This window comes from Pseudophryne corroboree, chromosome 4, assembly GCF_028390025.1.
Source record: "Pseudophryne corroboree isolate aPseCor3 chromosome 4, aPseCor3.hap2, whole genome shotgun sequence".
NCBI classification, from domain to species: Eukaryota; Metazoa; Chordata; class Amphibia; order Anura; family Myobatrachidae; genus Pseudophryne; species Pseudophryne corroboree.
The window spans coordinates 207,453,607-207,478,393 of NC_086447.1; the positions used below are offsets into that span (position 1 = coordinate 207,453,607).

Sequence of the window (24,787 nt, forward strand, 5' to 3'; positions counted from 1 at the left end):
TTGCGGCTGTTACTGGTATAGTTAATAAATCTCTTTCCTCATCAGTTAGGACAGGCAACTCTGCCTTAGAGGGGAACCGAGCGCCCTCTGGTGGAGAAACAGGTGGGGAGGTATATAGCGAATGATAACAGTCCCTGAAATGTCCATTAGAAGGGTTAATTTGCAATATATGGGAAGGGGCGTTATGGGAATGTACAAGGTTAGCCAGCAGTTTCCCTGATTTATTGTACCCATAATAATACTTGCTATGCTGAATGTCGTGAGCAAATTGGGCCCGTTCAGTACATAAGGCATCAAAAGAGTGTTTGACGTCCCAAGTAATGCTGCCAGGAGGCTACAGAGTCTGACTGCAGTATGGCATCATATGCCGCTGTCAATAATCTACTGTGATCTTCAATAATTTTTGAAAGCTTTTTCCGTTTCCTGGCCACATACTCCATCACCTGACCTCTAATTACCGGTTTCGCTGCAGCCCAGAATAATTGAATATCACTTAAATGACCTGAGTTATTATGTTCATAATTACAGAATGCAGTTATCAAGTGTTTACGAAAATCAGTAGACCTGGCAAGGTACGCAGGAAATCTCCAATTCTAAGAAGTAATCAGGGAATTATTAATAGAAAGGGTAACCCAAACCGGCGCATGGTCCGAAAGAGCAATAGGGTTTATACCTGAGGCGACCACCCTACTATATAGTGTGTCAGAGAGTAACCAAAAATCTATTCGGGAAGAAGTATGATGAGGGTGAGAATAAAAAGTATACTCTCGTGAGACCGGATGTTGGCATCTCCATGGATCACATAGCTTCAAAGAATCTATTAAAAGGGCTAGCGATGAGACATCTCCTTCCACACCCCAGCCAGAGGAGCGGTCCAAACCCCTAGAAATAGTACAATTAAAATCGCCACCAAGTAATATTTCCCCTTCCACCCATTCCTGCAATTTCGAATACAAAGCCGTAAAGAATGGTCTGGTCGAGCCAGTTGGTGTGTATATCGCCGCTAAGGTGTACAGGGAACCCAAAAGGTTTTATAAAAAGAAAATGACCCTCCAGATCAGACCACGTATCTTTGATGGTGTAGGGCAAATGTTTCCTGAATAAAATCAAAACCCCCCTACGTTTAGCCGTGAATGAAGCAGTTTTAAATTCTCCCACCCACGGTCCCCTAAGCATATACGGGTCTTTTACATTCCAATGGGTCTCTTGTAAAAATGCAATGTCTGGCTTAAGGCATTTCAAATGAGATAACACTTTTTGTCTCTTTATAGGGGAATTTAGTCCCTCCACATTCTAAGAGATGAATTTTAAGAAAGACTGAGACCTAGTGGAGCTATCAGTTGGAGCAACCATATTATCCAATACCTACACTAGGCCACAAAACTATCATGAATATGAGAAGCAGTCGTGTCCGTCCCGTCCCAGCGAGCGGGCGAGGACAAAAGAGCGAGTACCCAGAGCAACTTGCCAAACCTGCATACAAATACCACAGATCTAAAACAATAAACCAGACAGTCAATTTCCAAAACATCTTATAACTTTCCCGAACCCAAGAGGGCAATCCAGCAGACTGCCAGTATCCATAACAATAACAGTAGGGCCAGAGGAGGAGGGATAGGGGGGAAGTTTGGGGAGCATGTAATAACCTAACATGAGCAACCCAGCAGCAATAATAACGGTACAATGAAACATCGTGAGTCCACATTTGTAGCAAAATTTGTAGCAGGGTAAATAATAAGAAATAAAATACAATGAGAACAATGCAGTGTCTCTCAGTCAGCCGCACTACAAAAAACATTGAGAATCAGGTAATGGAGGCCGTGAAAGCCAAACAAGAAAATAAAAACCTGAATGGAAAAGAGGAGAAAAGATAACCAAACAAACCAGACTACACATTATCAGTCCTCATCCGATCTGAGTGCCGAGAATCCTAAAGAAAGTGAGTCCGCAAAATTCTTGGCCGCCTGTGGCGTTTCAAGGAAATGAGGTTTGCCATTGTGAAAGACACGAAGCTTTGCGGGATATAGTAGTGAGAATCGGCATCCCAAATCAAATAACTTCTTGCAGGCCAGGGCAAACTCACGACGTTTCATAGCCACCAAATATGAAAAGTCCTGAAACATCAGTAGTTTTGCACCTTGATAATGCAGATTGGCAGCTTCCAGTAAACGCACTTTGTCAGCATAATTCAAGATCTGTAATATCACTGGGCGGGGGCAATCTCTGGCGGCTTGCCTGTCAGGACCCACACGATGTACCCTCCACCAGCAACGAGGAGCCAGTCGAGACACATCCCAATTCTTGCGGCAGCCATTCGGAGACCAACAGCATCAGGTTTGCATACTTGACCGATTCAGAGAGGCCGACAATGCGGATATTATTTATACGGTTTCTGTTCTCTAAATCTTCTAGCTTGTCCTCCATGGACCCCACCGATTTCTCCTGAACAGACAAAGTGGCCCTGGCCGTGGCAAGCTCGTCTTCCAAATCTGAAATACGTTGTTCTGCCTCAGAGAGATGCTGATCGTGTTTTGTAAGTTGGGTGAGCGCTGAATCGACAGAATCTTTAAGTGGTGCTAACTTCTGGTCCAGAAGTGAGGCCAGAAGGGCGGTCATTTCCTGAGAGGTTAGAGAGCCAGCAACGGCAGGGGGAGTGGTGTCGTAGGCTTGTTCCTTGTCAACGTCGCCCCTTCGATTACCGGGAGAAACAGGCGAAGCGGCAGATGATTTATCGCTGGCATGGCCCTTGCCCATCTGGCCCCCCTTGGCACCCCTTGCAGGTCTGGCCACGTATTTATCCATAATTATTGCAGTGGCGGCTACAGAAAGAATTGATGAAATCGGATGAAAGGAAACTGCAGTGTTCCTGAGTGCTAGAGTCCAGACAGCCTGGCCCGCCAACAGCTGTCTGAACCGAGAATAGTGTTGTAATAATCCCTATGCACATCTCCTTGTTTCCACTGGTCCCTGGCAGGAGTCAGGGGAGAGACTAGAGATGTGGGGGGAGGTGCCCGGCAACCAGGGGCAATATAGTTACCGGGAACAACAGAAGGAGTCAGGGAAATGGTAGAAAAGGGGGGGGGGGTTGTTGCTTACCCCAGGAGACAGTGGTGACTTGGAAAAGTGTGCTGCAGTTCCACATTAGACCACAGGAGACCAGCGCTGGATAACTTGCAGGGCCCTCATCTGAGAGCTCCACTGCTGGCTTATGTATGCTGCCTTCTGGGGCCCCCTCCGGGTCTTGGGAAGTCCCCAGGTACGGATGTACGCAGGCCAGCGGATGGATAAGGAGGCCCGGACTGGAGCGCCAAACTTGAGGCCGCGGCTTCCCCCAGCCGAGTAGGCTGCGGTTCGTGGGAGCCGGCAGCCGCGTTCCCTGGCTCCGTCCTTCCATGACAGTGCAGCCCGGACCCCACTGGCCCGATGGTAGTGCGGGCAGAGAGCTCACACCCACTTCTGCTCAGCTCCCAAGCTGTTATAGGGAGTCAGGCTCCGGAGCTCAGCGGCCGCACTACTGTCTTCTATGCCTGCTAGGCCACACCCCTACCAGTAGATTTTTTAAATGTGACAGTTGGTGATACACAGTGCAGCTGCTGGATGACATGGAAGACGTGAACCGTGTGGGGTCCTGAGGACGGAGTTTGAGAACCACTGCTCTAGCGCATACATGTACAGTACTGGAGACCATGACTCTGGGAACTGCCTCTCCATCCACAGTCCTGGGTAAGGCTGCCAAACCACGGGACCCATCTGGCCAACTTCTTAAAAAACCGACTTAATTCTCTAAGGGAGCCTGCCGATACTGCAGAGCATAGATGATAACAATTCACACTCTTCATATTTTAAACTGAGTGCTGAAAAAGCCATTCAAAAGTTCTTCAAGTAAATGTCAAGACTCATATATGCTTTTGTAGCATTATTAGATCCTTAGACATTGAGGCAGTACAACACAAAAGCTTATTCTAGGGTAAAACTTGAGCCAAGTTAAAGATGGTGTACCAGTTTCTCCTAATTGTACTGCGCCCCCCACCTTTTAACATTAATAGATAAATCTAATATGTATTTTTTTATTAAATAACATTTAATATCTGTGACTGAAATATATTATATTACCCATAGCTGCTTCAAATATTACAATTCACTGAAGGAAAGGTTGATGATGATTTACTCCTTGTTTATAAATAAATAAATGAGAAATAGGTTTGGATAGTCTAGGTCTTTATGCGAGAGCCAAGGTTGATAAATGGTTGATCCTGTAATATCTGTGTAATTGAATATACCATGGAGGCATATTTTACTCCCCAATAAGTATAACATCTGGACAAATCCAGGTAACAATGATACATAAATATTGGGTTAAAATAAAAAAAGGTTCTTAGGGAAAGATGACCCATGTTTGATACTCCATGGTCTGAGTTCTGCTTTGTTCCTCCAGGAACACTGGATCTCTGCACGGAACATGGGATGCGTACACACTATGCACCCCAGCTCGGCCCAGGGAGTGGAAGACATGATCAGACTGGGAGACCTTAACGAAGCTGGCATTGTCCACAACTTGCACATGCGATACAAAGAGAACAACATCTATGTAAGACATCACCAATCAGAAGTATCTGTGTATCAGGGACACTACTTATGCCAGTGGGTTTCCTTTACTTCCCACACTCTCTGTTCAGCGTTTGCAGTGTGAGGATAACAATCTAGCTGCATATGTTTATTACAGACATACACTGGGGCCATCTTGGTGGCTGTGAACCCATATGAGGAGTTGCCTTTTTATCACAATGAACATATCCAAATGTACAGGAACCGGCGCATTGGAGAACTTCCTCCTCACATTTTTGCACTGGCTGATACCTGTTTCTTCAACATGCAGAGGACGAGAACCGACCAGTGCTGTGTAATTAGGTATGGCCTGTATAATACACTATAAGGGACATCGGTATATTATCAATGCTTATTTATACAGTACCAGCATACTCTGCATTACAGTTGGGATAGATGCATAAACAATTGTAAATGACATCCTACTAAATAACACTCATCAGGCACAAAATACATGATGCCACTTTATAAGGAACAGGATAAGGATAGCATATACCCAGCAGTGTACAGAAACAGGATATCTGAAGTCATCTTGCCCTACATAAAATACTTATTCTGTGGTCCCTTACATTTTTATTGTCCTAAAACATATATAAAAAAAGATGTCATAAAATAGCCAAAACATGTAGGTAATTGCATTTAGTCCAACTCACAGTAATAATATAAAGCCAAATATTCACCTCCCTCTGTTTACCAGAATTTCTGGGATGCTTACAGTATGGAAGATTCTCTCCTGGTAGTGGGACTTCCAGCCATCTAGTAGCCTATGACAATCACATTTTCAACTGTAATCAATGCTCAGTGTAGGTGGTCAATTGTAGATAACCACATGACTGTGGGAGGAGGGAGATCTTTATATCAGGTTTATATATGGATATCATTCAAAGCTTTGGGGCTAGGTTATCAATCTGTTACTATTTTTGGCTGGTTTTATATAACAGTATAGTGTACTGTCCAGAGTGCTTAATTGAAGAAACTTTGTTTCTGAACATTGGGGTTTAATTCAAAGACATAAAACAAAAAATAGTAAGTACATGTGAAGATCAGGCTTTGGACAACATGAATATTCTCTACATTGTCCCTCTTTCACATGCCACATTTCATTTCAGCGGAGAGTCTGGAGCTGGGAAGACAGAGAGCACAAAGTTAATGCTGCAGTTTCTGGCATCGTCTAGTGGTCAACATTCCTGGATAGAGCAGCAAATTCTGGAGGCCAATCCTATAATGGAAGGTGAGCCAGATATAGAATTGGCAAGGAAGAGCATTCATTTTTAAATCATTGCATTTGTAATTACTGTAAAATTAAAATAAATGTAAAATAATCTAAAGTATTTGTTGTATAGAGAATCAATAACATGAACTGGAGAAGATGAGTCTTAGAAAGCTTTCACAGTTATCTTGCATACTTACTCCAGGTCTAGCAGGGCTCTCCTTACACAAAGTGGTAGGCATGGTCATGAGAAACCAATGGTAGGCAACCATTGATGTTCCCAATATGGTATTTCCATCAAATGCCGGGATTGCCAATATTGCATGTTTCTTTCACCAGGAAGGAGCTTCCAGGGCAGAGGTCGTTTGCACATGCAGAAATGTTCAGTGGCCACAGCACATATGCCCTAGTTAACTGTCAATGGTTTCCAAGCGATGGCTACATGCTTTCGCAAAGCAAGTTGCAATGGCAGCAACACCATCACTCTTTGTTGGCCCTCCTGCAAAAACTAGGGTGAGATGATGCCAACATATTACAGAAACTTTTTTAGAAAAGCGGTTGTGATTTGTGAACTTGCTTTTAGAAAAGCTCAGGTGTTGCAGGTGATTTGTTTTTTACCTTTCTGAAGACAACGTCTAAAGCAGGGCTGGCCAAACCGGTCCTCGAGATCTACCAACAGTTCATGTTTTCTAGACCTCCTGGAGATCTGTATAATTGTCAGTTAGGAATGAATGCAGCACATCTTAATTAGTAATGACTACACCTGTGCACCAGCTAGGTGGTCTGGAAAATGTGAACTGTTGGTAGATCTCGAGGACTGGTTTGGCCAGCCCTGGTCTAAAGCAACACAGTTTGATGCAATCAATAATGAATATTACACTCAATTAATTGTTGATTAAGAAACTGATCTCATATTTATTTATACCACTGTGTATTACAAATAGCAAAGGAGACCTTTTGAGACATACAGTATATGTTTATTATGACTCATTTCCAACTTTTAAATGACTAAGGGCCATATTCAATTAGCAGTGATAACGGACTTTTCACGTGAAATGCAATTACAGCCTATTCAATTATCCTGGAAAATTTATCGGTGATCATGTTTTCACTAATTTCACTTCACCTTCTCTGAAGCAGGTGAAAAGTTGGGAAAAGTCACTATTTTAAGGTAAAAATGTTTGGATATGGTACAGAACTCCTGGGACACCCCCCTTTATGACTAATTAGGCACGTTGAAGTTTTTAATTATTTTTAATTGGCCAATAATGACATGTCATTTTTGGGGTGAAAAAGTAAAAAGTGATGGAAATTGGGGTTCAAGGTATGGGACAGGTATATTGGGGTGCTTTATGAGTGGGACAGGTGTTTTTTAGGCTTGCAGATGGGAGTAATCGGTCTGTTTCCACTTTTTTGAAAGTACCCTAAAATGACCCAAATATATACTTATACCCATTTTTATGTACCCCAAATTTAGTGAGAGCATTTATTTTGCTCAAAAAAACTTGCTTTCTATAATTTTTTTGCATTTTAAAAAAAATGCATATAACCGCCATTTCACACAATTTAAGTCCCCAAAAACTCTCTAATGTGATCTCTAACACACTTCTCTTCTGTTTTCCTATGTTAGTTTAGCATTTTTTGGGGTACAGGCTGATTTCCCCATTTTCACCTGCACTTTTCACTGCAAGAATTTTCACGTGAAACCCGGTCGGAATTGAATAGGTAAAAAAATGGAGCGTTTTCGCGGCAATGCGAAAAATTTTCGGGCGAAAAATTGCCGCGAATTTGCGGATAATTGAATACCCTAGTAAATCTATTAGCCTGCAATGCCTATTTATTGCAGGTAATGAGCATGCTTGTTGAAATACACAGTCTCCATTAAAAGCAGTCTTTACGTATTGGCGGATGCTCCGGAAAATGGACAGGGTTTAACTAGAGGTGCTCCAACTCAAAATTTACTTAATTGTGGCTAGTTTATTTGTGGGTTTCCCATAATTTTAAAAGTTTAACTGGAACTGGAGGTAAAATGACTGCCAGAAGTGGAATTTATGGCTGGTGAGACAGAAGGGGGACTAGCTGGTGAGACAGAAGGGAGGCTGGCTGATGAGACAGAAGGGGGGCTGGCTGGTGAGACAGAATGAGGGTTGGCTGGAGACAGAAGGGGGACTGGCTGGAGAGACAGAAAGAGGGCTGCTTGCTGGAGAGACAGAAGGGGGGCCGTCCTCGAGAGATAGAAAGGGGGCCGTCCTGGAGAGACAGAAAGGGGGCTGCTGAATGGAGAGTCAGAAGGGGGGCTGCCAGCTAATGAGACAAAAAGGGAGCTGGCTGGAGAGACAAGGAGGGCTGACTGGAGCTGGAAAGACACTGCAGGGCTGACGCTGCAGAAATACGGGGGTTGAGGCTGAAGCAAACTGGGGGAAGTAGCTGGAGATTCTTCTCAACTGGCGGGATTACTGGCACAGTACTAACTTCTCCCTCCCCAGGCGTGCTATTGCACATGTGCTGTCAGGTGGATGGTGGGGGGGGGGGGGGGGGGCACAACAGTCCATTTCACCTTTGGGGGGAGGAAGGGGACCCTGCCTATTTTGTCAGTCCTGGTCCCTACAATTCCTGATGGCAGCTCTGCACCCTGCCAGGGGCAAATTCAGGGGGGTGGGGCAAAAACAGGCAGAGGATACTGCCTGTCTGCAACAGCAAACGGAGGCAATTTGCCATCTGTTGTGATCCCGGCGGTCAGGATACCAACGCCGGAATCCCAACACCCGGTGAAATGCTGGCGGTCGGAATACCGACCGCTGCCCGGAATCCCCATCAAAGGTCGCAACTGGGCCTGAAGTGTGGCGATCACAGCAAACTCACAAGGGGACATGCTGCACTCACCACTGGTGTTCCGGCTGTTGGGATTCCAGAGTCGATCTACTGACCGCCGGGATCCCAACAGCTGGCATATCATACTGATCCCACAGCATCCTCTCTCCAGACCAGTATGTGCCCAGCATTACTATCAGCACTTGTACCAGACCCATGCTGTCAGAAACAGGGTTCCCTACCATGCATTCAGAATTGCACGGAGTTTTACATACACACCCACAACACTCCCATAAAACTCCCACAAGATAGGGTGGATCTATGCTCTCGCATTGTTACTGCTCTGAAACCAGGGCCAGATTAAGGTCTGTGGGGGTCCCTGAGCAACAAACTTGTGGGGGCCCCTATCTCCTTAGGAAGAATGACTGATTCAATAATAATTATGATTATACAGCTTAAACAAGAATTGGTGCATATGCACATATCACAACTATAAGTTCTAACAAGCCTGGTTTAGCATTTATTACAATTGCTATTTTAAACTATCACTCAAAGCCCAGGCCCAGGTTAGTTTTGAAATATAAATCTATGCTGCTTTAGAAATATGGGCTAACTCTCCTGAATTGCACCCTTGATTGCTGCTCATAGACTAGTACATAAAGCCGTATATATTTCCCATAATTTGCAAAAATATAAATCGACCTGCCAGCAACAGAAAATGTACTCATACATCATATTCTTTGAATTCTACTTGTTTTTACAGCCTTTGGAAATGCAAAAACCATCAGGAACGACAACTCTAGCCGTTTTGGAAAATACATAGAAATTCACTTCTCCAAGGAGAATGTGATTGAGGGAGCTCGCATTGAGCAGTTCCTGTTGGAGAAGTCACGTGTCTGCAGACAGGTCAGTCATCAAAAACATAACTTCTTCTTCGTTTCCACAACTATGACACGCTGACATCATTAGAGAGGTACAATACTCTTATGGGCTGAAGCAGAATTGTCCGGAAGTATATCTCAAATCGCAGGCACAATTTCAGTTCACTAAAAAAGCTGCAGTTGCGACCGTATAGAAAGGAAGAACTATTTTAGGATGTAGAATTTAGGATAAAAGGATTGTAATATCTGCAATTCGCAATCCGTCCGATTATCGAACGGCATTGCGAACGAGTGAGTAAAAATATCGACAGAAATTGCGTACACATCGTGATCGCAATGCAGCCCCTGTTTGACTGACAGGAAGCTGGCGTATTTAGGCGAAAATCTGCCGTTTTCTGGATGTCTCTGAAAAACCGCAAGCATGCCTTGGCGCTTTTAGGGAGAGCCCCTGACGTCAGCGATGACCACTTCTAGCCTCACAATTGTGGATGACTTTTCCTGGTGCAGATAGGAAAAATCTTCGATGTTCCAGGAATTGCATATGGTTTTGCGATAAGCCTGCATATTGTGATGCAATCGCAATGTCTGCAATGGACGTTTTTTCTCAATTTCTGGGTGGCAACTATTTGAACGCAGCAACTGCTTTTTAGCAGAAATTACCATCCTTACTGAATAAGGTCCTTAGAATGCTTTATATGAAGCCTGTGTGCACATACTCTTATTCTGCATTTTCTGGTCAGGTTTACTGCAGTTTTTACTGCAGTTGGGTTTCTTATCTTTTGTCTTGTGTATATTTTAACTAAGAGGTACAGTGCATCTGGAAAGTATTCACATCACTTCACTTTTTCCACATTTTGTTATGTTACAACCTTATTGTAAAATGGAATAAATAAATTTTTTCCCTCAATAATCTACACACAATACCTCATAATAACAACGTGAAAAAAGGTTTTTCTCTAGCATCCCAGGGCCGGTGCAAGGTTTCTCGGCACCCTAGGCAAAACTTCAGCCTCCCCTCCCCCCTACCACCACCCCCATTGGGCACCACAGGAAAAAATAAAACACATTGGCATCCACAGGAAAAATAATAACAAACACACTGGCCCCTTTCAGGAAAAAAGAAAAAAACACTTTGTCCTCCACAGAATAAAAAACACACACATTTGCCCTGACAGGAGAAATCCCACAATGCTCCCCAGTACATAATTTGCATTTACCCATTTATTATTAACAGAACAGCAAATGAATGTGCTCCTGCTAAGTACAAAGGGAAAATGTGATGGCTTCTCCAACATGTGTGCAAGGCCCTATCTTAAAGTATCAAAACTATTGTTACTGTTTACTTAGATAATAGACTAATTTGCACAGCGCTGTACACAGAACATCAGATTTCGTATCACTCCCTGTCCCACTGGAATGAGAGTGATATACCCTAAAATACAAACACACACAGACAATTCCACATAACCTTCCCATGTGTTTTTGGAGTGTGGGAGGAAACAGGAATACCCAGAGGAAACCCACACAAACATAAAAAGAACATGCAAACTCCACACAGACAGGCCATGACCAGGAATTGACCTCATGACTTGAGTGCTCTGAGGCAGTAATGCTTACCCTATGCCACTGTCCCGCCGATTGGATTATAACGTATAAAAATTGTTGCAGGCTGTATAGAGAATACACCCTACAGCAAGTTGGGAAAGGGACCCTGCCGCTTAGAATCCCAACACCTCGTTGGAAAGTATGCTAACCCTCCACCCCTCCCCTTCCTGCAGTCTAACCCTAACTCCCCCCCCCCCACCCCTGCAACCTAACTCTAACCCTCCCCCTGGTGCCTAACCCTATCCCCCTACTCCCCACAGCCTAACTCATACCTCCCAACTTTGTGTCTCCTCAAAGAGGGACACACGCGCGGCGAAGCCGCGCGCGCTCCCGAAAAAGGGTCGTGACCTAAGAAAAGGGGGCGTGGCTTCACGGGAGGACCCGCGATCGTGATCCACGCCCCGTTTTCGCCACTGAGGGGGCATGCCCAGCGCTCTGTGAGCTGCTGGCATGCCCCCTCTCCCTCTGACTCCCCTGAATAGACGCTGTGCGCATGCGCACAGCGTCTATTCAACGCTGCTCTGCTAAGCAGGGCAGCGACAGACAGAGCCTCCCAACTGCCCCCCCAACCGCGGGACACTGCGGCCCGCGGGTGGGACAGCGGGACAGTCCCCAAAAAACGGGACTGTCCCGCGAAAATCGGGACAGTTGGGAGGTATGGCCTAACTGTAACCCTTCCGGCATACTTACATTCGGTATGTTGACTCTTGGGATTCCGGCGTCGGGTTTGTGAGCATTGTCGGGCAGTACATTTGTTTAGTGTGTGCAGTTAGATTTCAGTACTAATATATGGCAAAAAAATAGAACACGACAATCTGACAAATACGTTTTCTGAGCAGCAGATACGGATGTCTTGTTCAGCCATACAATATATATCTGGTGATATACCTATGTTGGTTCATTAACAAACAGTTTTTATGTTGCAAATATAGGGAAATGTGGCACCCCCAGCCAATGTGGAACTATGAGTCCCAGCACATCCCGCCAAAAAGAAGCAGGGCATACTGGGAAATGTAGTTTCACATCAGCTACAGGTGACACATGGAAAAAAAAACTCCACTACCTACTTGCAAGGAAGAGAAACCGTCAGATGGAGAAGCAATCAGCCAGCATCCATCACAGCCTATGAACCTACAGGTGTTCCGTAGCTCTGTAGGACAAAGTAAAAAAAAAAGTTTGTAGTAGTATCACATGCTGGTGCTGGTCCCACAGTGACAGTGGGATTAGGCTGCAGATGCATAAACCACTGGACTACCAGGGCACTTCCTGTAGATGAGGAAGCAAAGGATATAAGTGACCGAGCAGGCTGGGGGGGGGGGGGTATATGACATCCTGCCGCCGCACCCCCCCCCCCCAGTGCACCAGTGCAGCCCACCTGTTGCTGTATTAAAAATTACAAAAATAATATAAAATTATCCTCCTAAACTCCTAAACAGCAGGGGGGGGGGGGGGGGGGGAGGGTGTGTGTGTGCTCTGTGCTGCCACTGAATCTGCCTGTACCTTCACCAACTGCAGGCCTGTAGTGATACAGTATGTGTGCAGTGATCTGCTGTAACTAACAGAGTCAGAGTGTGAGGTATAGCAATACAGGTACTGGATGTTTCCCAGTGAGCCCTATGACACACACACAGAACCACTCACACTGAGGCCCACACACTGACACTCATACTGAGGCAGAGGCACACACACACTCATACTGAGGCACGAACACACGCTCATACTGAGACACATACACAGTGATACTGAGACACACACACACTGACACTCATACTGAGGCAGAGGCACACATACACTCATACTGGGGCACACACACTCATACTGAGACTGAGACACACACACACACTGACACTTATACTGAGGCAGAGGCACACATACACTCATAGTGAGGCACGCACACACTGACATTCTTACTGAGGCAGAGGCACACATACACTCATACTGAGGCCGAACACACGCTCATACTGAGACACATACACAGTGATACTGAGACACACACACACTGACACTCTTACTGAGGCAGAGCCACACATACACTCATACTGGGGCACACACACTCATACTGAGACTGAGACACACACACACACTGACACTTATACTGAGGCAGAGGCACACATACACTCATAGTGAGGCACACACACACTGACATTCATACTGAGGCAGAGGCACACATACACTCATACTGATACATACAGTGATACTGACACACACTGACACTCATACTGAAACTGAGACACACACACACTGAGACTAAGATACACTCACACTGACACTCATACTGAGGCAGAGGCGCACACACACTCATACTGAGACACACACAGTGATACTGAGACACACACTGACACTCATACTGAGGCATAGGCACACATACTGAAACACACACTCATACTGAGACACACACACAGTGATACTGAGACACACACACAGTGATCCTGCGACACACACACTGACACTCATACTGAGGCAGAGGCACACATATACTCATACTGAGGCACACACACACTCATACTAAGACACACACACACACACACACACACACACACACACACACTGACACTCATACTGAGGCAGAAACACACATACACTCATACTAAGACACACACACACAGTGATACTGAGACACACACACACACACACACACACACACACACTGACTCATACTGAGGCAGAGGCACACATACACTCATACTGATGCACACACAGTGATACTGAGACACACACTGACACTCATACTGAGGAAGAGGCACACACACTCATACTGAGACACACTCATACTGAGGCAGAGGCACACACACTCATACTGAGACACACACAGTGATACTGAGACACACACACACTCATACTAAGACACACACAGTGATACTGAGACACACGCTGACACTCATACTGAGGCAGAGGCACACACTCACTGATACTGAGACACATACAGTGAAACTGAGACACACTGACACTCATACTGCGGCAGAAGCACACACACACACACACACACACACACACACACACACACACACACACTCAAACTGAGACACACTGACACTCATACTGACACAGAGGCACACACACTCATACTGAGACACACACAGTGATAAAGAAACACACACACGTACACTCATACTGTGGCAGAGGCAGACGTACACTCATACTGAGGCACACACACACTAACACAGAGACACACACACACATTGAGGCACACACACACACTGATATTGAGAGACACACACACACACTGAGGCAGAGGCACCCATACGCTCATACTGACACACACACACACACACACACACACACACACACACACACACACACACACACACACACACACACACACACACACACACACACACACACACACACTGAGACATACACACCACTAGCACAGTAGTAACCTCCATGCAGCTCAGATCACAGGAGTCAGTCTCCGAAAGAGTAGCCATGCCAGGCAGCAGAGAACAACAGACAGACCACGAGAACCTAGCATACTCGGGGGCGTGGCCTAATCACGGAGGTGTGGCCACGCCCCTTTAAAAAAAAACATCAAGCAGTACAGTAGGCTATGGAGCTGCCCGGCAGAGAGGTAAGGAACACGGGACTGGCCGAGGGGGAAACTACCTCTCTGCTCACACTGCATAGCGGTGGTGAGTGAAAGAAAATCGCTGGTGGATCCCGGGACACCGTGTAGTGCATCAGCTGCCTGTCAGTTGGCTTAGCAGCGTTGCAGGACTACCCGCAGCGCTGCTATGTGTGTCTATGCCGCCGGGTGCCCTGCTGCTGATTTTGCGTGGGGGCTACATGGCTGGCAGCCTCAGCGTACCGCCCCCTCAGGTCCAGGCGCCCATAGGCAGCTGCCTAAAGCTGCCTAATGGAAGCGCCGGCCCTGTAGCATCCATAAGGGATATTGGGGGAAACTAGTACGATGGGGTATAAACGGGGTCCAAAGGAACCAGTGCACTTTAAATTTCTTCAACTGGGTGTGCTGGCTCCTCCCCTCTATGCCCCCTCCCACAGGCAGTTTAGAAAAAAGTGCCCTCAGAAGAGGAAGCACATCTCTGAGCTCCAGAGAGTTTTCTTCAATTTCTTTTAAAACTTTTATTATTTTCAGTATGCTGGCTGGGCAACAGCATACCTGTGCCGTGGCATTTGGGGGGGGGGGGGGGGGTCACCGGCCTTACGAGGTGCAGAGCCGCTTCCCCGCTGCAGGACCACCGTCATGAGGGGTTGTTGTTCAGCGGGGCACTGCGCCTTGGCTGTCACAGTCGCAGCACGCTGCCCAACCCTAACACTGCCTGAAGGTGACATCGGTGGTGAGTACAAACCGGGGGTCCCGCTAGGGGGGTCCCCTGGTACAAAGTGTGGCTGACCACGGGCGCGGCGTATGGGACCCTCCCTGGGTGGTCCAGCTAGGATCCCCGTGTGTAAACTGGCACAAAACTGTTTGACTAGCACTTGTGTGATGTTTTAAGCTGTTTTGGAGACTTTGCTAGTATAAAAAATATGTACAGCTCTGGCGCCATTGGAGGGGGCGGAGCTTCCTCAGAGCGGGACTTGGGGCATTTTGGCTCCTTCCTCTGCTTACTGCAGCCATCTACAGCACACACACAGCGCTTCCTGCCTCACAGACACGCTGGAAAACTGGTACAGGGTGTAGCAAAGGAGGAGAGAGCTTGTGTACACTATCCTGAACATATTTAGGATTGCAATTGTTACTGTTTACTGTATTTTACAGAGCTGACAGTCTCACTGGGGCTGTGCGGCTCAGGGTGTGCTGGTATCATCCCTCACTCTGTGACTCTCTGTGTCTCCTCACATACAGTAGGGCAGGCTTGCATTATAACTGTTTGTGTGTGTATGTGTATGTTTTTGTACTTACTGTGATATATGGGTAAGCACAAGCTGTGCAGTATATGTCACACCACATTCTCTCCATTATCTAATGACTCTGGTGGTCATTCCGAGTTGATCGCACGTAACAACTTTTCTCTAACGTCCTAAGTGGATGCTGGGGACTCCGTCAGGACCATGGGGTTTAGCGGCTCCGCAGGAGACAGGGCACAATAATAAAAGCTTTAGGATCAGGTGGTGTGCACTGGCTCCTCCCCCTATGACCCTCCTCCAAGCCTCAGTTAGATCTTTGTGCCCGGCCGAGAAGGGTGCAATCTAGGTGGCTCTCCTGAGCTGCTTAGAATAAAAGTTTAAGTTAGGTTTTTTATTTTCAGTGAGTCCTGCTGGCAACAGGCTCACTGCTACGAGGGACTTAGGGGAGAGAAGTAAACTCACCTGCGTGCAGGATGGATTTGCTTCTTAGGCTACTGGACACCATTAGCTCCAGAGGGAGTCGGAACACAGGTCTCACCCTGGGGTTCGTCCCGGAGCCGTGCCGCCGACCCCCCTTGCAGATGCCGAAGTTGAAGAGGTCCAGAGGTCCAGAAACAGGCGGCAGAAGACTTTCAGTCTTCATAAGGTAGCGCACAGCACTGCAGCTGTGCGCCATTGTTGTCAGCACACTTCATACCAGCGGTCACTGAGGGTGCAGGGCGCTGGGGGGGGGCGCCCTGGGCAGCAATGTATTATACCTTTTTTATGGCTAAAATACATCACATATAGCCCTTGAGGCTATATGGATGTATTTAACCCCTGCCAGATCTCACAAACTCCGGGAGAAGAGCCCGCCGTTTTAGGGGGCGGGGCCTATTCTCCTCAGCACACGGCGCCATTTTCCTGCTCAGCTCTGCTGTGAGGAAGGCTCCCAGGCTCTCCCCTGCACTGCACTACAGAAACAGGGTTAAAACAGAGAGGGGGGGCACTTATTTGGCGATATGATTACATATGTGAAAATGCTATAAGGGAAAACACTTGTATAAGGGGTTGTCCCTGTATAATTATAGCGTTTTTGGTGTGTGCTGGCAAACTCTCCCTCTGTCTCCCCAAAGGGCTAGTGGGGTCCTGTCCTCTATCAGAGCATTCCCTGTGTGTGTGCTGTGTGTCGGTACGTGTGTGTCGACATGTAGGAGGACGATGTTGGTGAGGAGGCGGAGCAAATTGCCTGTATTGGTGATGTCACTCTCTAGGGAGTCGACACCGGAATGGATGGCTTATTTAGGAATTACGTGATAATGTCAACACGATGCAAAGGTCGGTTGACGACATGAGACGGCCGGCAAACAAATTAGTACCTGTCCAGGCGTCTCAGACACCGTCAGGGGCTTGTAAAAACGCCCATTTACCTCAGTTGGTCGACACAGACACAGACAAGGACACTGACTTCAGTGTCGACGGTGAAGAAACAAACGTATTTTCCTTTAGGGCCACACGTTACATGTTAAGGGCAATGAAGGAGGTGTTACATATTTCTGATACTACAAGTACCACAAATAAGGGTATTATGTAGGGTGGGAATAATCTACCTGTAGTTTTTCCTGAATCAGATAAATTAAAGTGTGTGATGATACGTGGGTTTCCTCCGATAGAAAATTATTGGAGGTATACCCTTTCCCGCCAGAAGTGAGGGCGAGTTGGGAAACACACCTTAGGGTGGATAAGGCGCTCACACGCTTATAAAAACAAGTGGCGTTACCGTCTCCAGATACGGCCGCCCTCAAAGAGCCAGCTGATAGGAAGCTGAAAAATATCCTAAAAAGTATATACACACATACTGGTGTTATACTACGACCAGCAATCGCCTCAGCCTGGATGTGCAGCGCTGGGGGGGCTTGGTCGGATTTCCTGACTGAAAATATTGATTCCCTTGACAGGAACAATATTTTATTGACTATAGATCATTTTAAGGATGCATTTCTATATATGCGAGATGCGCAGAGGGATATTTGCATTCTGGCATCAAGAGTAGATGTGATGGCCATATCTGCCAGACGATGTTTATAGACACGACAGTGGTCAGGTGATGCAGATTCCAGACGGCACATGGAAGTATTGCCGTATAAAGGGGCGGTCCATCGGACCTGGTGGCCATGGCAACAGCTGGAAAATCCACTTTTGTTACCCCAAGTCACATCTCAGTAGAAAAGGACACAGTCTTTTCAGTCTCAGTCCTTTCGTACCCATAAAGGCAGGAGGGCAAAAGGCCAGTCATATCTGCCCAGGGTTAGAGGAAAGGGAAGAAGACTGCAGCAGGCAGCCCATTCCCAGGAACAGAAGTCCTCCACAGCTTCTGCCAAGTCCGCAGCATGACGCTGGGGCCATACAAGCGGACTCAGGTGCGGTGGGGGGTCATCTCAAGAGTTTCAGCACGCAGTGGGCTCACTCGCAAGTGGACTCCTGGATCCTACACGTAGTATCCCAGGTGTACATTGGAAATTCGAGACGTCTTCCCCTCACAAGTTCCTGAAGTCTGCTTTACCAACGTCTCCCTCCGACAGGGAGGCAGTATTGGAAAAAAATTCACAGGCTGTATTCCCAGCAGGTGATAATCAAAGTACCCCTCCTACAACAAGGGAAGGGGTATTATTCCACACTATATTGTGGTACTGAAGCCAAACGGCTCGGTGAGATCTAAAAGATTTGAACAATTACATACAAGGGTTCAAATCAAGATGGAGTCACTCAGAGCAGTGATAGCGAACCAGGACGATATGGTGTCACTGGATATCAGGGACGCTTACCTACATGTCCAAATTTTGCCCTTCTCACCAAGGGTATCTCAGGTTCGTGGTACAGAACTGTCACTATCAGTTCAGACGCTGCCGTTTGGATTGTCCACGGCACCCCGGGTCTTTACCATGGTAATGGCCGAAATGATGATTCTTCCTAAAAGAAATATGGACGCTTTCCTGATAAGGGCAAGGTCCAGAGAACAGTTGGCGGTCGGAGTAGCACTATCTCAAGTAGTTCTACGACAGCACGAGTGGATTCTAAATATTCCAAAATCGCAGCTTTTTCCGACGACACGTCTAATGTTCCTAGGAATGATTCTGGACACAGTCCAGAAAAGGATGTTTTCTCCCGGAGAAGAAGACCAGGGAGTTATCCGAGCTAGTCAGGAACCTCCTAAAACCAGGAAAAGTATCAGTGCATCATTGCACAAGGGTCCTGTGAAAAATGGTGGTTTCTTAGAAAGCGATCCCATTCGGTAGATTTCACGCAAGAACCTTTCAGTGGAATCTGCTGGGAAAATGGTCCGGATCGCATCTTCAGATGCATCAGCGGATAACCCTGTCTCCAAGGACAAGGGTGTTTTCTTCTGCGGTGGCTGCAGAGTGCTCATCTATGAAAGGGCCGCAGATTCGACATTCAGGACTGGGTCCTGGTAACCACGGATGCCAGCCTGAGTGGCTGGGGAGCAGTCACACAAGGAAAAAATTTCCAGGGAGTGTGATCAAGTCTGGAGACTTCTCTCCACATAAATATACTGGAGCTAAGGGCAATTTACAAGGCTCTAAGCTTAGCAAGACCTCTGCTTCAAGGTCAGCCGGTATTGATCCAGTGGGACAACATCACGGCAGTCGCCCACGTAAACAGACAGGGCGGCACATGAAGCAGGAGGGAAATGGCAGAAACTGCAAGGATTCTTCGCTGGGCGAAAAATCATGTGATAACACTCTCAGCAGTGTTAATTCCGGGAGTGGAAAACTGGGAAGCAAACTTCCTCAGCAGGCATAACCTCCACCCGGGAGAGTGGGGACTTCAGCGGGAAGTCTTCCACATGATTGTAAACCGTTGGGAAAAACCAAAGGTGGACATGATGGCGTCCCGCCTGAACAAAAAACTAGACAAATATTGCGCCAGGTCAATGGACCCTCAGGCAATAGCGGTGGACGCTCTGGTAACACTGTGGGTGTACCAGTCAGGGTATGTGTTCCCTCCTATGCATCTCATACCAAAAGTACTGAGAATCATAAGAAGGAGATGAGTAAGAACGATACTCGTGGTTCCGGATGGGTCAAGAAGGACTTGGTACCCGGAACTTCAAGAGATGCTCACGGAAGAACCGTGGCCTCTACCTTTAAGAAAGGACCTGCTCCAGCAGGGGCCTTGTCTGTTCCAAGACTTACCGCGGCTGCGTTTGACGGCATGGCAGTTGAACGCCGGATCCTGAAAGGGCATTCCAGATGAAGTCATCCCTACCCTGGTCGAAGCCAGGGAGGATGTAACCGCAAAACATTTTCACCGCATTTGGCGAAAATATGTTGCGTGGTGTGAGGCCAAGAAGGTCCCTACAGAGGAATTCCAACTGGGTCGTTTCCTACATTTCCTGAAAACAGGACTGTCTATGGGCCTAAAATTAGGGTCCATTAAGGTTCAAATTTCGACCCTGTCAAATTTCTACCAGAAAGAACTGGCTTCAGTGCCTGAAGTTCAGACGTTTGTAAAAGGGGTACTGCATATACAGCCTCCTTTTGTGCCCCCAGTGGCACCTTGGGATCTCAATGTTGTTTTGAGTTTCCTAAAGTCACATTGGTTTGATCCACTCACCACTGTGGAATTAAAATATTTCACATGGAAGGTGAAGATTCTATTAGCCCTGGCTTCAGCCAGGCGTGTGTCAGAATGGGCGGCTTTATCATATAAAAGCCCTTACTTAATTTTTCATTCTGACAGGGCAGAATTGTGGACTCGTCCTCAATTTCTCCTTAAGGTGTTTTCTGTTTTTCACATGAACCAACCTATTGTGGTACCTGCGGCTACTAGGGACTTGGAGGACTCCAAGTTACTTGACGTTGTCAGGGCCCTGAAAATATATGTTTCCAGGACGACTGGAGTCAGAAAATCTGACTCGCTGTTTAGCCTGTATGCACCCAACAAGAGGGGTGTTCCTGCTTCTAAGCAGACGATTGCTCGCTGGATTTGTAGTACAATTCAGCTTGCACATTCTGTGGCAGGCTTGCCACAGCCAAAATCAGTAAAAGCCCATTCCACAAGGAAGTGGGCTCATCTTGGGCGGCTGCCCGAGGGGTCTCGGCTTTACAACTTTGCCGAGCTGCTACTTGGTCAGGGGCACACCCTGACTGAGGAGGACCTGGAGTTCTCTCATTCGGTGCTGCAGAGTCATCCGCACTCTCCCGCCCGTTTGGGAGCTTTGGTATAATCCCCATGGTCCTGACGGAGTCCCCAGCTTCCACTTAGGACGTTAGAGAAAATAAGAATTTACTTACCGATAATTCTATTTCTCGTAGTCCGTAGTGGATGCTGGGCGCCCATCCCAAGTGCGGATTGTCTGCAATACTTGTACATAGTTATTGTTACAAAAATCGGGTTATTCTTGTTGTGAGCCATCTTTTCAGAGGCTCCTTCGTTGTTATCATACTGTTAACTGGGTTCAGATCACAAGTTGTACGGTGTGATTGGTGTGGCTGGTATGAGTCTTACCCGGGATTCAAAATCCTTCCTTATTGTGTACGCTCGTCCGGGCACAGTATCCTAACTGAGGCTTGGAGGAGGGTCATAGGGGGAGGAGCCAGTGCACACCACCTGATCCTAAAGCTTTTATTATTGTGCCCTGTCTCCTGCGGAGCCGCTAAACCCCATGGTCCTGACGGAGTCCCCAGCATCCACTACGGACTACGAGAAATAGAATTATCGGTAAGTAAATTCTTATTTTTGCTGCTTGTGCGATCAACTTGATGCCGCCTATGGGGGAGTGTATTTTAGGGCTGCGATCGCTTGTGCAGGCCTGCTATGCTAAAAAAGTTTCCTGCATAACAAGACCAGGGTCAGACCTACTTACCCTGTGTGACGGATCTAGCGACGAAGGTCCCAGGATTGACGTCAGACATCTGCCCTCCAAACGCCTGGACACACCTGTGTTCGGATCTCCACCCCCGGACAACGGTAAGTAGACGCCCCGGAACGCCTCCCTGCTGTCAATCTTCTTGCGATCGCTCTAGCGATCACTTTCTTCTCTGTTCTGGCTTGCGCAATGCGGCTGCCGCGCAAGTGCTGTTCCGACCCATTAGCACCGCAGCGGAGAACCGCTGCGTGCGAACGGGTTGGAATGACCCCCTCTTTTTCCTGTGAACAATGTAGTCAATATTCACAAATTAGTGAAGAGGCTGGGGGAGAGGGTCCAGAGCCCCACTGGTTAGGTTCTCTTAAGACTATGATGTCAGATATGTCATCCCAGCTCAGTGCTAATGTGAAAATTCAGCTACTGCAACAAGCTGTTGCAGCTTTAGCTGCTAGGGCTGATGCACACTCCCCCCTCTCTCATGCAGTTCCCAAGAAGCGTGTTTTACCTGCACTACTATCTGATACAGATGATGATATACAAAATGATAGGGATGACCTGGATCCCATTAGTGGGGATCCCGATTCTACTCAGGGTATTGAACCCCTCATTTTGGCTATAATGGATGTGTTAAAGCTCCTCTAGAGGACACTGCGTCACAGCAGTCGTTTTTCTTTGTACAAAATAAGCCCAATGTCACTTTCCCTGATTCTCCAGAGTTAGATGACTCATTCAAACAGGCCTGGAAAAATCCAGACAAAAAATTCCAAGTGTCCAAACAGTTTTTGATCACTTCCCCATTTGCTCCTGAAGGTAGAAAATGTTGGGAGGAACCCCCTGGTGTGGATGTCTGAGTCTCTCACCTGTCTATGAAGGTGCTGCCTGCCCTGGGCTCCTTTATCATGAAGGATCCTGGGGATCGGAAGATAGAGAATACCAGACCGGTCATTGCGGGTTGCTGGCTGACCCATGCTATTCATTCTCGGGCCATTTAAATGGAAGGGGGTCTCTCGGAGGATATGCCCTTAGTTACTATGGTAACCCTACTGAAGCTCATTCAGGACACTGCACGTGTCCTCTGTAATTCCCTCAAGGAGATGGGGAACATAGGGCCTTGTGGTTGCGTCAGTGGATTGCGCACGCAGAATCCAAACGTAGTTTGGAATCCCTCCCCTTTTCTGGGAAATGGCTTTTTGGGGTTGAATTGGATACCTCGATTTCCAAAGTTACAGCTGGGAAACCAACGTTTCTCCCCTCTGGGGCCCAGCCAGCAAGATGCTCCTATCCGGGGCCGTCTGTCCAGTACTTTCGGTCTCACAGATTTCGATCGAATGCCAGAGGTGCCTCCAATGTGGCTAGAGGCACCAGAGGTAAGTCCAGAAAACCTGCAAGTACCAGTTCTCAGGAACAGTCCACCAGTTCTGCTCCCACTAAGGCCTCAGCATGACGGTGCCCACCCACTTCAAGGGGACCTCGAGATGGGAGCCTGACTGCAACACTTAGGTCACATCTGGGAAGCCTCCTGCCAGGATGCCTGGGTCAGGGAGCTCGTTTATCAAGGCTACAGGCTGGAGTTCGAAGGTCCCCCTTCCCTCCCCCCAATGATTTTTCAAATCAAGCTTACCAGCTTTGGAGGATATGCAAGTTACATTGCAACAGGCAATCCGAAAGTTAGTCCAGTACCACGTCATTGTTCCAGTACCACTTCCGCAATGCGGCAGGGGTTTTTACTCAAACCTGTTTGTGGTGCCGAAGCCGGACGGTTCGGTCAAACCCATTCTGAATCTGAAATCCTTGAATCCTTATTTGAGGGTGTTCAAGTTCAAAATGGAATCCCTGCGATCAGTGATAGCGGGCCTGGAAGAAAATGAAAAACAATAATAGTCTCAAACCCGTGCTCCAATACAACAGTGCAGCAGCGCCTGCTGGAATGGTCACCTCCACTCCACAAAAGTCCAAGTAAAAGACCAAAGTAGAAGGCCATCACTTGTGAAAAGGTACCGTTATGATAACAGGAAGATGTATGAATATAATCGTGAGAGGATCGGGAGGCCACGAAAAAGAACTAATTTCTGCGTGAAAGATGAGTGGCGTAGGAGCCAAGAAGAAAGAGGTCATCCGTCTAGAGGAAATAACAATAGATTCAATGTTTTTATTGATGAAGATTTTTTAGGTTTGAGCAGGAGGAGATTCAAAAGATTTTAGTTTTTAGACGGTCCAAGAAAAGAAGGGGTAAACGAGGTAAACGATTAAAAGACAAGTCAGTACAAATAACTGAAAATACACATTCTCCTTTAGAAAAACTACAAGAAAGAAAGGCGCCTCCTTGAGCCTATGTTGAAAATGCTGCCTGCCGCTCCCAAAGGATTAGGGTATTAGCAATCCCTAAGCAAGTGAAAAAACAAAAGCTAAACAAGAGAGCGCAGGCAGACTCCACTGAAATATCACAATTTTAATATACACAGTGATCACATAATATGGTATACATAATTAATACTAGATTAAAGCCAATAAAAATCAATAAAAATCCGCACTAAAACTTCATATAATTCCACACAATTTAGTGCACTGATAACCTGATATGATGATAATGTATGGATTAATATGTCCTGAAAGTTGGCAGCTGATGTTTAGATGCTGAAAGTCTGGATATTATCCATATAGCAGACTGATATTTGAAATTGCTTTGTTCAGGTTAAAGTCAGATGAATACAAAACAAGTGCACTGTTGATTATGGATTAGACCTCTATTACCCCAAGTCGACACCGCACCAGTTCTGCTCTGTTTAATGTAGCAGCATATTGTGGTGATATCGCTTACCACTTCCTCTGTGTATATGGAACACTGACAGGTGCTCGGGTGCCGCTAGCTCCGGCGGCTGAGTCCGATGCTCTCTCCTTACTGCAGCGTATCAGACCAGTGATCGCTCGCCGCTTCTACGGATCATCTGGCGGTGCTATAATTATCCAGGATGCCGCTGATCCGAGGCGATGAGCTGGCAG

General features: G+C 46.8%; 1 protein-coding gene and 1 long non-coding RNA gene across 3 annotated transcripts in view; one reads left to right on the forward strand and one right to left on the reverse strand.

Moving 5' to 3' along the window:
* The window catches only part of MYO7B (myosin VIIB), a 501,657-nt gene that overhangs the window by 140,153 nt on the left and 336,717 nt on the right, over positions 1-24,787 (forward strand). The window contains exons 4-7 of the mRNA XM_063915865.1: positions 4,436-4,588; positions 4,724-4,908; positions 5,715-5,836; positions 9,390-9,532. Of these exons, the coding sequence (XP_063771935.1) occupies positions 4,436-4,588; positions 4,724-4,908; positions 5,715-5,836; positions 9,390-9,532 (603 nt within the window). The remainder of the gene's footprint in view (positions 1-4,435; positions 4,589-4,723; positions 4,909-5,714; positions 5,837-9,389; positions 9,533-24,787) is intronic.
* Positions 5,057-14,602, reverse strand: LOC134909214 (uncharacterized). 2 transcript variants are annotated; one of them, XR_010175864.1, is made up of 3 exons: positions 14,493-14,602; positions 12,180-12,262; positions 5,057-5,728 (listed from the first exon to the last, which is right to left on the reverse strand). It is a non-coding gene; the product is annotated as an uncharacterized LOC134909214 (long non-coding RNA). The 2 variants fall into 2 exon arrangements; XR_010175865.1 differs by having other exon boundaries at positions 14,475-14,584.